At 54.4% G+C, this 10,360-nt stretch overlaps 2 protein-coding genes across 2 annotated transcripts in view; both read right to left on the bottom strand.

The window, feature by feature from the left end:
• LOC111154304 (one cut homeobox 2) overlaps positions 1 to 1,904 on the bottom strand; it is a 46,619-nt gene extending 44,715 nt beyond the window's left edge. Inside the window, exon 1 of the mRNA XM_022513814.1 lies at positions 677 to 1,904. Within this exon, the coding sequence (XP_022369522.1) occupies positions 677 to 1,904 (1,228 nt within the window). The remainder of the gene's footprint in view (positions 1 to 676) is intronic.
• A 6,751-nt stretch (positions 1,905 to 8,655) lies between these two features.
• LOC111154284 (collagen alpha-1(I) chain-like) lies at positions 8,656 to 10,140 on the bottom strand. The gene is made up of 2 exons (XM_022513788.1): positions 9,630 to 10,140; positions 8,656 to 9,281 (listed from the first exon to the last, which is right to left on the bottom strand). The coding sequence occupies exons 1-2, from the start codon at positions 10,138 to 10,140 to the stop codon at positions 8,656 to 8,658; spliced, it is 1,137 nt and encodes a 378-aa protein (XP_022369496.1).
• Between the last annotated feature and the right edge of the window lie 220 nt (positions 10,141 to 10,360).

Genomic DNA, 10,360 nt, shown 5'->3' on the forward strand with positions numbered 1-10,360 from the left:
CCCGAGCCTGCTCTTTCGGTCAGAAACTCCCCGAGCCAGCGCCAAGGCCGGAGATGTCTGCAAAGCGCTGTTGTATCCTACCATCCGTTCCCCCGCGCGGTCAAGATTGTGACTCCTGGTAATAACTAAACAAGTTTGCCTGGTGTGGTGGGTAGGAGAAGAACGGAGATTTCTTTTTTCCTTTCTGAAGAGCAAAGTGCCTCAACTGCCTCCATTCAGGGAAACCAGGCAGCCTGGAAAACTGAAATGTATTGTCTAAGCTAGAGTTCAAGTGCACAGGGCCAATCCTGAGTCTCTGTGAGTCCTGTAAAGAGAAAGCTCCTAGTAGACACAGCGCACCCCCTCCCTTGTCCCACAACTAGGGAAGGCAAAAAGAGTGGGTAAAATTGGCACATTCAGGGGAGGGTGAATGAAATGTGGTGGTGGACCGTGGGTCAATGAAAGCTTGGAGTCAAGGAGGGAGGAAGAGAAGTATGAAAATGCGAAGAAAAAAGGACAGAAAAGGAACAAGGGAGCAGAAGGAGGAAATGACAGAACAAGAAATAAAGTGGAGAGAAAATAGGAAGTGCGTAGCGGAGAGGAGGGAAGAACCGAAGCCAGGCGCGCTGACCTGGGGCCACAAACACCCGGAGAACTCTCCCCAGCAGCCGGGGTCCAGGAGACCCTCTGTGCTTACCTGCCAGGCGCAAGGCGGACATGCGCTGGAACTCGGGCTCCTGCAGCCACTTCCACATCCTGCGAAAGGTCTCCCTGCCAGATTTGAGTTTACTCCACGGTTTTGGGTTCCGGAGCAGGTCGGAGAGAGTCCCCTGAGACCGGCACAGCACCCTCTGCGCGAAGATCGCCTGGGGGATGCTGTAGCGCTTCAGCTCCGCGGTGATGCGCTGGGCCACCTCTTTGGTGTTGATCTCCTCCAGCTGGCCCGATGTAGCCACCTGCGAGCCAGAGGAGGACGAGGGTGGCCGCTCGCGGCTGGGCGCCAGCACCGGCCCATGGGACTGAGCATGGCCCGGGTGGTGCAGGCCGTTGAGGTGCGACATCATGGCCGCGGGCGGGGTGCCCAGGCCGCGAGACAGGTGCTGCTCACCGCGGGTCAGCATGGCAGTGTGGTGCGCGTCGAAGTTAGGGCTGAGCATTTTGTCGTGGCCCGGCGGCCCGTAGTTGGGCAGGCTCTGCTGCGCGTTGTGGAGGCCGCCCAGCCCGTTGCCCAGTGGCGTGGCGGCCAGCGGGGACAGGCTCTGGCTCATGCCGGGCATCTCCTTGTAGGGGCTGTAGAGGTTGTTCATGGCCGGGAGCCCGCGCTCGTCGCGCATGAGGGTGAAGCTGCCGCTGACGTTGCCCGACAGGCGCTGGTGGTGGTGGTGGTGGTGGTGGTGCGGGTGGTGGTGCGGGTGCGGGTGGTGGAACTTGTCCGACACTGTGGAGATGGGCGGCAGCGGCTGGAGCGGCGTCAGCGTGGTGTAGGTGTTGCTCATGCCCATGCCGGGCGGGGACGAGTCGCAAGACATGCTCATGGCGTGATGGAGCGGGATGGAGAGCTCGGGCCGGTAGTCGCCGCCGTCCAGGATCGAGGCCATGCTAGTGACCATGGCCGAGCGCGACGCCGCCGCCGCTGCCGCTGCCGCCGTGCCCAGCTCCTGGTGCGCCGTTGGCGGCGGCGGCGGGCCCCGCAGCGAGCCAGCAGCGCCGCGGCCCGCGTGGTGGGGGCTGGGGCTAGCCAGCAAATCCTGCTCATGGCTCGGGCCCCCGCCGCCGCCCCCGCCGCCCCCGCCCCCGCCCCCGCCGCTGCCGCCGCCGGCCGGCCCGTGCAAAGTGCCCAGACTTTCCATTGTCAGCTCCGGGTTCATGGCGCAGCCTTCTAGGTCTTTGGTGAGGCATCGATAGGCGGTGTAGGCAGCCTTCATTCAGTCCATCGGGGCCCGGGGGCGGCGGGGGCGGCGGGGGCGGCCGGCGGGCTGGCAAGGCGCGCGTGGCGGAGCTCGGTCGCGGGAGCGGGGGAGGGCGCGGGAGTGCGTGAGTGTGTGGAGGGGAGCGTGCGTGCGGGTGTGCGCCCCGGGCTGCGGGCGGGCAGGCGGGCGCGCCCGGGGTGGGGGTGGGGTGGGGGCGGACGGGGCGTGCGAGCGGGAGAGGGGAGGGGGCGGGGAGGGAGGGAGGGATCACCGGGCCCCACCGCTCGGGCCGGCGCGCTGCCTCGCCATGTCCGAGCCCGCTCCAGCGCCGACGTCTTCTGTTTGGGTGAGCGGGAGCTGTCCAGAAGGGCTCTGCCGCTCGCCGGGGCAGCCAACCTAGCCTCCCGGACCCGGGGCGGAGCAGCGCCCGATGGGCGCTGAAAACAGCCATTCCGAGGGCGCTACTGCCCTGGGGGGCGGGCCTCCTGAGTGAGGTTGCCAATGGCTGAGGGGGGGGCGGGGCCATGTGTTTCAGGTTTGGCTGACGGCTCTGTGCCTTTTTTCCTCCTTTGCCACTAGAATCAAACGTCAAGGAGAGGGAGGGAGGGGAAGAGGGTGCAGTGGGGAGAGAGAGGCGAGAGTGCGAGCGAGGGAGAGAAATTATGTTAAAGATGCCGCTCTGTGTCCCTCTTGAGCAGCTGCGATCTGTAGAAAAGAGCATTGCTTTAGTTCCCTTTGCCTCACCCCACAGCTTTTCTGGAGGCTACCAAGCCGGTCTGTGAAAATACAAACCCAAGTCTCCTGGCGAGCCACTTCCCAAGCGTCTCTATCTGAGAGCCAGTAGTTTACCCTTTTAAAATGCAGGCGCTTAGGTATTCTAATGCAGGGTAAATTCCCGAGACCGAGGCTTGCATAATCTACCGGGCGATAGGAACCCCAGGACCCTCGCTGCCTTGGAGCTGCGACCCGCGACGCGAGCCCACAGGCGGCGCGGGCCACCGTAATCCAAGCAAAGTTAACACAATAACATCATTTAATTACCCGGCGAGCCCATAAATCTCCCAGTTATGAGGCTTCAGAAGGGCCCTGTTAGATTGCAAAATAAAACTAGAACTCTAGGAGCTGCGGTTTCAAGGTGACCAAACGCTCCTCCCATTAGCGTCTTGTAAAGTGGTTGTGGGTGGGGGGCGGCAAGACTGTTCCTAAGGCCTGTAGTGAGCAAACTTCTCCTGGGAGCAAGGAGTACGTAAACCTTCCAGGACGACACCCGCGGATTTTTCTTCTATCGTGTGTGTGTGTGTGTGTGTGTGTGTGTGTGTGCGCGCGCGCGCGCGCACACACACACACACACACACACACACACACACACACACACGCACTCGAATCCCGAGAAAGGAAAGTCCCAGGTTGGGGCTGTGGGTAGATGGCACGGACCCTCGGTCGACATCTGTATATCAAAAACTTGTTTCTGAAAAGACCAGAACCCTGGCGAGTTTTAGAAGGCTCTCGAGCCGCAGCTTTAAAAAGTGCACCCAGAATTTCCGTTGTTTGCTCACCCTGGGTCGGGGACTGGAAGTGGAGCTGCGGAGAGAGGAGGTGGAGATTTCCGAGGCCTGGGTTGGGGTGGAGGGGTGGCTGAAGACAGGGAGCTACCGGGCATTGAAACCCTTAAAAGTAACAGATTCTTCCAAAGCAGGTTGCGTTCTGTTTGCCTCCGAAGATTCAAGCTAGCTGAGGTTGCGCAGATGTTGCCTTTGTTTAAAGAGACAGTAATTAAGGACAGGGTGGACATAAGTTTGAGAAGCGTGACCTATTTTCTTTTGATCAGCTGTCAAAAGAAGAGCGGGGGGTCTCCTTAAGACAGCCCCCTCCAACCACTTCCAGCTGTTAGAGAAAACTTGATAAGAAAACAAGGACACACAGCCTGGAATACTGTATTTGCCTTCCTGGTGCTAGAGAAAGGTTTGATTCATTTGGAAAATAGTTCTTAGTCTTGGTGACCTTTTCCTGCTGCCCTCCTTTCCCTTCTAGCTACAGAGCAAAAAAAGAAAAAAGAAAAAGAAAAAAAATCCACCCACTCCCACACCATTCTGTCACACGAATGTACAGTGACGTTATTGATAGATCTACTTCATTGAGCTCTGGCCAATACATTGCCAATTATTCACTTAAGTAGCTTCTTTGTGATATCAGAGCCTGAGTAAGAAAGTGGACGTTCCTCTACTTTGCTAAACATAGTTTTCTAGCTGCTAACATTTTTTAATGTCACAAAATTAGGTAAAATAACCGAATTTTCTGTTTCTCTGTCTTTCCTCTCCCCCTCAACCCTCTCTTACTGTCTCTCTTTTCACTCCCCACCTTATATATGGCAGCAGGACAGTTGGGATAATTTGAAACAGTTAATGTTTGAAAAACTTACCGAGTTGAACAAAAGTTCACAAGAGCGCAACCTCCTGTTGGACTAGGAGTGCTCAGAGACTGAAATAGGGCGAGAGAGCAGCAAGTCTGGGGAATGAGTCTGATATGCCCCAATGCTGAATACAGCCTTCTCTGCCTTGGCTTCAGGCTTAAAGAGTGGCCAGGGACCCCAGGCTGGGACATTGAGTAGGCACCGCCTTCATACAGAAGACTGAGTATATAGATGGCCATTAAAATAATTTTTCAAAATGATAAACTCGTTTACCAGGCTACCAAGATAAATCTCCTGGGAATTGCATTTTGGTGTGCCTGGGAGCAGTCACATGCTGGAGAGTTGAAAGGTGAGTTGCATATTCTTGCTGCCTTCCTTCCTCCCTCTCTCCCTCCTCCCTCTCTCTCACCATCCCTCCCCCTTCCCTCGATCAATATTGGCGATCTCAGGGAAATCATGAAATCGTATTGGCTTCTTTGTGTATAATTTCATTGGGCTAGATTAAAGCAGATTTTCCACGTTGTTTTTCTTAATGATGGTTTGAGGTTTTGTATGTCAACCTAAAACCCATTTAAAAGGGAAATTAATGTGCATTTTTAGTCAGCATCCTAATTTTTAGTAAATTAGTCTTGCATGCCTTTTCCCTTTCTAAAAAGGAAAAAAAATTTTCTACTTGAAGATAATTTTAAGAATATCAGTATTAATAAGATTTTCAAATATGTTTCAAAATGTCTTTGATGTTCCTTTCTCTAAGAAAATAAAAGGAAAAGGTACTTTCTAACTGCCCCTTATTTACACACGTACTCTAACATTCAGAAGTTGTGTAACTCAGAATTTAAAAAAAAAAATTGCAGCTACACTCTTGTTCCCCTTCCCCTCAGCATTTGATTCACAAATAGATGGTAGCAGGCATGCTATTTCACAACTGTTAGAGTCTGGACAAACTGTTACACCAGCCAATATATTGAGATCAGGAAATCCCTTTCTTAACATACCACATCCGCAGATCTGATTTTCTTCAAAATCAGACACTTAAATGGTCAAAAGAAGTCTGTAAATAAAATACAGCTTTGACAACAAATGTAAGGTACTGCATTATAAAAGAAAAAAAAAAACACTTGAGTTAGGAATTGTAGGAATAGACTGGAAATTTTTACTGCCAGAGCTTTTCATATGTGTTTTCATATTCAAAAAAATTTTTTAGGCTCTGAGAGAGAGAGAAAGGTGAGCATTCAATTAAAACAGAGACCCTATAAATTATTCACACACACACACAAAAATACATAGACCACAAGTAAACCCAGTCTGGATAAGGGGCCCAACAGCTTTGTTTCTAAACAACAGTAACCACAGCCCAAATCCCAAGAAGAGGGGGGCTGCTTATTTCTACCCAAATGTTCAAAATCCTGAGGAAGGTTTTGTGTTGGGAGAACACATTTGTGCTACAACTAGGTTTATCAAAGCAATACAAAAAGACATAATGGTGGGTTGATTTGGACTATTTTATTTTTGTCCTTCCCCAAACCATCTGGCGCGTGAGTGTAGGGGTATTGATCAGGATCTGTGAGCTGCAGACCCCATGCCAATCCATAGCGTTTCTGGCAATCAGTGTCGCCCATGAATTGCAGCTGTCTGTGTGGCTCCCGAAAAGAAATCTTCAGAAAAGTCCCCCCCTTATCAAACACTTCATCCGTTCAGGGGTAAGTCAATATCATTTCTTTGTCATTTTGTGGGCGAGGATTATGCAGGAGAAAGTTTTTGTTGTCGGTTGTAGCTGCTGCTGAGCCTTTTTTTTTTTTTTTTAAGGAAGGAGAGCAATTTTCTAGCCATTGAATGGTAATGGTTTTCCAGAAAGGCCTCAAGCGTTTGTATGAATCGTACAACAAATGCTGTTTCAATATTGTGGGGGAATTTTAAGGGGGGGCGAATTCTCATGTTGCTATACACAAATAATAATAGTGATAATAGAGGGTTCCTTTTAACGACGGAGAAATTTCTCCCCCTTTTTTTCGGAGCCTCTAGTGATGAAGACACCGCAAGTCTCTGTGATTACACTTGCAGATGGACGGTGGGTGCTTGTGGAGGAAAGGGAGCCTTCGGAATTGTGGCTCTGTTTGATATCTCCATTAGCTTCAATTTTATTCTGCCTGAAAGCTCAGGCTGGTTGAACACAAGGGGAAGAAAACTAAAACCGAAGCCCGGCACCATTGACCCTCTTCTGCTTCTCAGCTCAGAAATTCTCTGACACTTCGCGGATTCCAGTCGAATCTAGGAAAGTTGTTGTTGTTTAAGTGTTTTAGGTGGTGAGGTCCCATGGGTCCTTTTTCGTGAACTCGCTTCTCCTCCGCGTCAATCTGGTTAAAATCCGAAAAGCCGGTTTAGTTAGGAGCTGTCAGGGACTGCCCTTAACTTTTCGGGTGACACAGTGCGCCAGGACGGAGGATCATTTGGAGTGTGATAGTGTTCTTCCCACCTTCCGCTGGTCTCTTAGGAAAAGAAAAATGAAGCTGCGAGAGCTCTGTCAGCTGGGGGAGCCTTCTCTCACAGCCCCAAGCACCGCCTGGGTTCGCAGGTGGGGAGTAGGGCTGCGGGGCGAACCCAGCAAAACCCACCCAAGCCTCAGTAGTGCGGGCGCGGGCAGTGGGCGGGCTTGAGGGCGGGGAGAAGGAGGAGACCCCGAGCCAGAAGAGCCGTCACACCTGCTCCTGGGGCAACGAGTCTGGAGAGGCAGCGGCAGAATCCTCAGCTCCGCAGAGCTAAGTAGCAAGCGGGTCCTCCTGCCTAGTTTTTTTAAAGAAAGCCAGAGACTAGGTCGGCGAACCTTGATCGTTACCCCTCCATGCCCACAGATAGGAAATTGTTGGAGTTACTGTGCCCTCAGGGATGCACACACACACACACACACACACACACACACACACACACACACTTACTTCTGTCCCTCTCCATTCCGGTTCTGGCTTGGTTCCCCGACCCCCTCGCGGGAGGAGTTTGGGTGGAAAGCAGAGCCTGGGCCTCTGATCCGGACTGGAGGCGACTGTCGCCGTGGTTGAGTGCTGGGATTGCAGACCTTGCCCAGGACATTTTCCTTCTCCCGAATTCGGGGCCCACCACAGAACCTTCTTTGGAGCCACCCTTCTGGTTCTGTTTTCGCGGCTGCTACCACTGTAGAAGCTCGTGGCAGAAATAATTTGACTGTTGGGGAAAATGTAATTCAAAAAAGTGAAGGGGAATTTGAGCATTTGGAACTGCAGCGATCAGAGGGCTTCTTTTTCTGAGGGGAGGGGACGGTGGGAAGCCTGGGGTGGGGGGAGCCTGCAGGACGACCCTCAAACGGAATACAGCTTTTTCTGTAAAAGAAAGTTGCACTTTGAGAAAGCAACTTGTTAGCCTGAGAACGGAGAAGAGTTTTATCGCCGCGGCCTTTAGTACCTGTTCCATTATTTCTCTCCACCAAAGCCCTGGAGCACCGGTTTTGAGCCACGTGAATCTGCAGTCGCATTTTCTTTTAAATGGGTTTCCAAAAGTACAATTTTGGATTTCCAAAAATACAATTAATGTATGCTTAAAATAAAGTTTTCCTCTCCTCCAGTTGTCACCCCACAAAAGAAAAACTGGCGTGAGGTCCTTTTGTTCAGGTTAAGTTGTGCGTGAAATCTTTTTTGTTGTCCTTTCAAAGGGAAGGCAAAAGTTGCAGTTGATTGTAAAAAGGACAAATTTAACTCTCTGAAAGTAGAACTGTTTTCAAGTTACCCTGAGACACTAAACACGGGCATTGCCTTTTATTTATTACTGTCTTAAAACGATCATTTATTTGCTCTGGACATAACCACTTTTGATTGAGGATTCAATATTGTTTAGGTATTAATACAAATATCCACCACTTTTACCCTCTATGAAAATGGGAGAGTTTAAAGATCTTTTTCTGTAATTTTAATCGTCTCCCTACGATGTAATTAAAAAAAGAGGACAGAGTACCGAAAAAAGAAAAAGAGTTAGCCGGCTTTTAAACTTAAATATTATTTCCGATTTCTAAAGATAATATTTCTATTTGAAAACTAACAAAAGCAATCGAGGGGTTTAAAATATTTATGCGAGGCAGAAGATATATTTATAAAAAATCACATGGTATACGTTTTTTAGATTCCATGTGTATATCAGCTCCTAAAATAATTAAATAACTAAGTGAGTCTGCGCTGATCTTTGAAGACGACACGATCAAAAGTAATATATCATATGCAGATTATTATAGGAGTATTTTATCTCGGGAAATCGCTTCGGTGCCACTCTTTTAGAATTTTGAACTGTTTCACTTCCAAGCGTGTAGGAAAAAGCAACTCTGTCCGACCACAGGGTTCACGGGCGGCGATTTCGTAGCTGTGGGGGCCGTGGTGGTTGGGGGAGCCGGACGCGGTCCCCGCGGGCCACTCGCAATAGCGCCGGGGCCCGGGTTCGGGCCCGGCCAGACACAGGTGGTTTGGCCGCTTCTGGAGAACCCGGGCTCCGAGGGCGTCGGGCCGCCGGGGCTGGGAGAGAGGATGCGGCGGCGCTCCTGACTCGGGAGAGACTCGGGAGACCTGTTGGCCGCGGCGGAGCGGTGCTCGCGCCGGCCGCTCCCGCGGCGCAGAGGCGGGCGTCGAGGCCGCGGGCGCGGGGTGGCGGCGAGGGGCTCCCCCGGCCGGCCGTGCCCTGGTGCGGCTGTCGGCCCAGCCTCGCCAGCCCGGCGGAGCCGGCCGGCCTCCGGCCCGGAGGCGAGCCTCTTCCCGGGGAGGGGGCTGCGCGGCCCCGTGGCTCGGGAGGCGGAGGGAGCCGGCCAGGATTGATGTCTAAATCAATGCCGTTTCTAGGCGCTTCTCTCTGCGCCTCTCCATCTTCCTCAAAGGCAAATCGCCTCCTGAGGATGATTTCCTCTCCCTTCGCGACGTCGGCGTGAGGGGAGTGGAAAGCGCAGCCCCACGCGAGACACTGCGGGGCTGGCGGATCTGGAACAAGCCCCCAGATGGAGCTCCTCGGCGGGGTGCCCTCCTTGTCCCCAGGCCACGCGCGCTTTCTCCCTGCCCCGAGCTCCTGCTGCTCACGCGCGGCCGCTCTCCCGGCGGCGGCCCAAGGCGAGGCCTGTCCCCTGGCTGCCCTCCCCGCTCCCAACTGGGCCCCCAGTTTGATGGGATCTGCTGGGGGAGACCCCTAGTCTCCGACGCCAAGCCGGGCCCTGGCTCAGGCAGGCCTGGCTGCTTCTGATTTAATTATTCACTGATGAATTAGACAGCTGCAATTGTCGTGAAATATCAGCGGTCACTATTGATTCCCGGAGCGAGTGGGGGTGGGGAGACCGCGGGGTGCGCGCACGGGAGGGGAGTCGGCCGGGCCCTCGGGTGCCCTCGACCGGGCGCCCTGGCCTGGCTCCCCGCCCGGGCCCGGGCCCGGGCCGCGCACGCGGCAGGGTCGGGCCGCCTGGGCCCGGGTTCCTCTCCTCGAGCTAGGCCCGGCGGGGCCGGGGTCTGGGGGCCAGGCTTGGATCCCTCCTCCGGCCTGCTCTCGCCCCCTCGGGAGGAGACCGAGGGAGGCGAAGACACTGGGCCGGGGGTGGAAAGAGGCTCCCCCGGAGGCCTGCCGGGCCACGCCAGCAGGCGCCCCAGGCCTGGCGCGGCTCCCCGGCCCCGCGCCCGCGTTCTGGAGGCGGAAGGGCGGACCGCGGGCGCTTCCGGTCCCCGCGCTCCGGGCGCGGGTTTTGTATGACCGCCGCCGGCTCCAGGCCCGGCCCCGCGAGGCGCAGAGGCTCTCAGGGCCGCGGCGTCCCCTGCGCGCCGGACGACCGGCCTGGGACGGCGGGTGCGGGCACATGCCGTCCTCCTGTGCGCAGGGCGACCCGCGTTCGGTCGATAATGGTGAGTTCCCGCCACCCGAGCAACAAGTCTCAGGTGTCCTCGAGGTCGGAGCCAGGAGCCCCGAGGGCAGGGCAGGCGGCTTCCCTCTCCTTTGCTCAGGAACTGGGTCGGGAATGTTCTCGGTGTGCTCGGAGCCGCGAGCCGACGCAACCGGGCGGAGAGTACATGCTGAAGAA

This window comes from Enhydra lutris, unplaced genomic scaffold (assembly GCF_002288905.1).
Source record: "Enhydra lutris kenyoni isolate GAN:26980312 unplaced genomic scaffold, ASM228890v2 scaffoldscaffold36, whole genome shotgun sequence".
NCBI lineage: Eukaryota > Metazoa > Chordata > Mammalia > Carnivora > Mustelidae > Enhydra > Enhydra lutris.

What these genes read in the sequence shown, in the direction of transcription:
- LOC111154284 (XM_022513788.1), bottom strand. Translation starts at nt 10,140, where the DNA reads ATGTGCCCGCACCCGCCGTCCCAGGCCGGTCGTCCGGCGCGCAGGGGA. An exon ending in TCCCGTGCGCGCACCCCGCG is followed by an intron (nt 9,282 to 9,629) that starts GTCTCCCCACCC and finishes GGCTTGTTCCAG; the next exon opens with ATCCGCCAGCCCCGCAGTGT.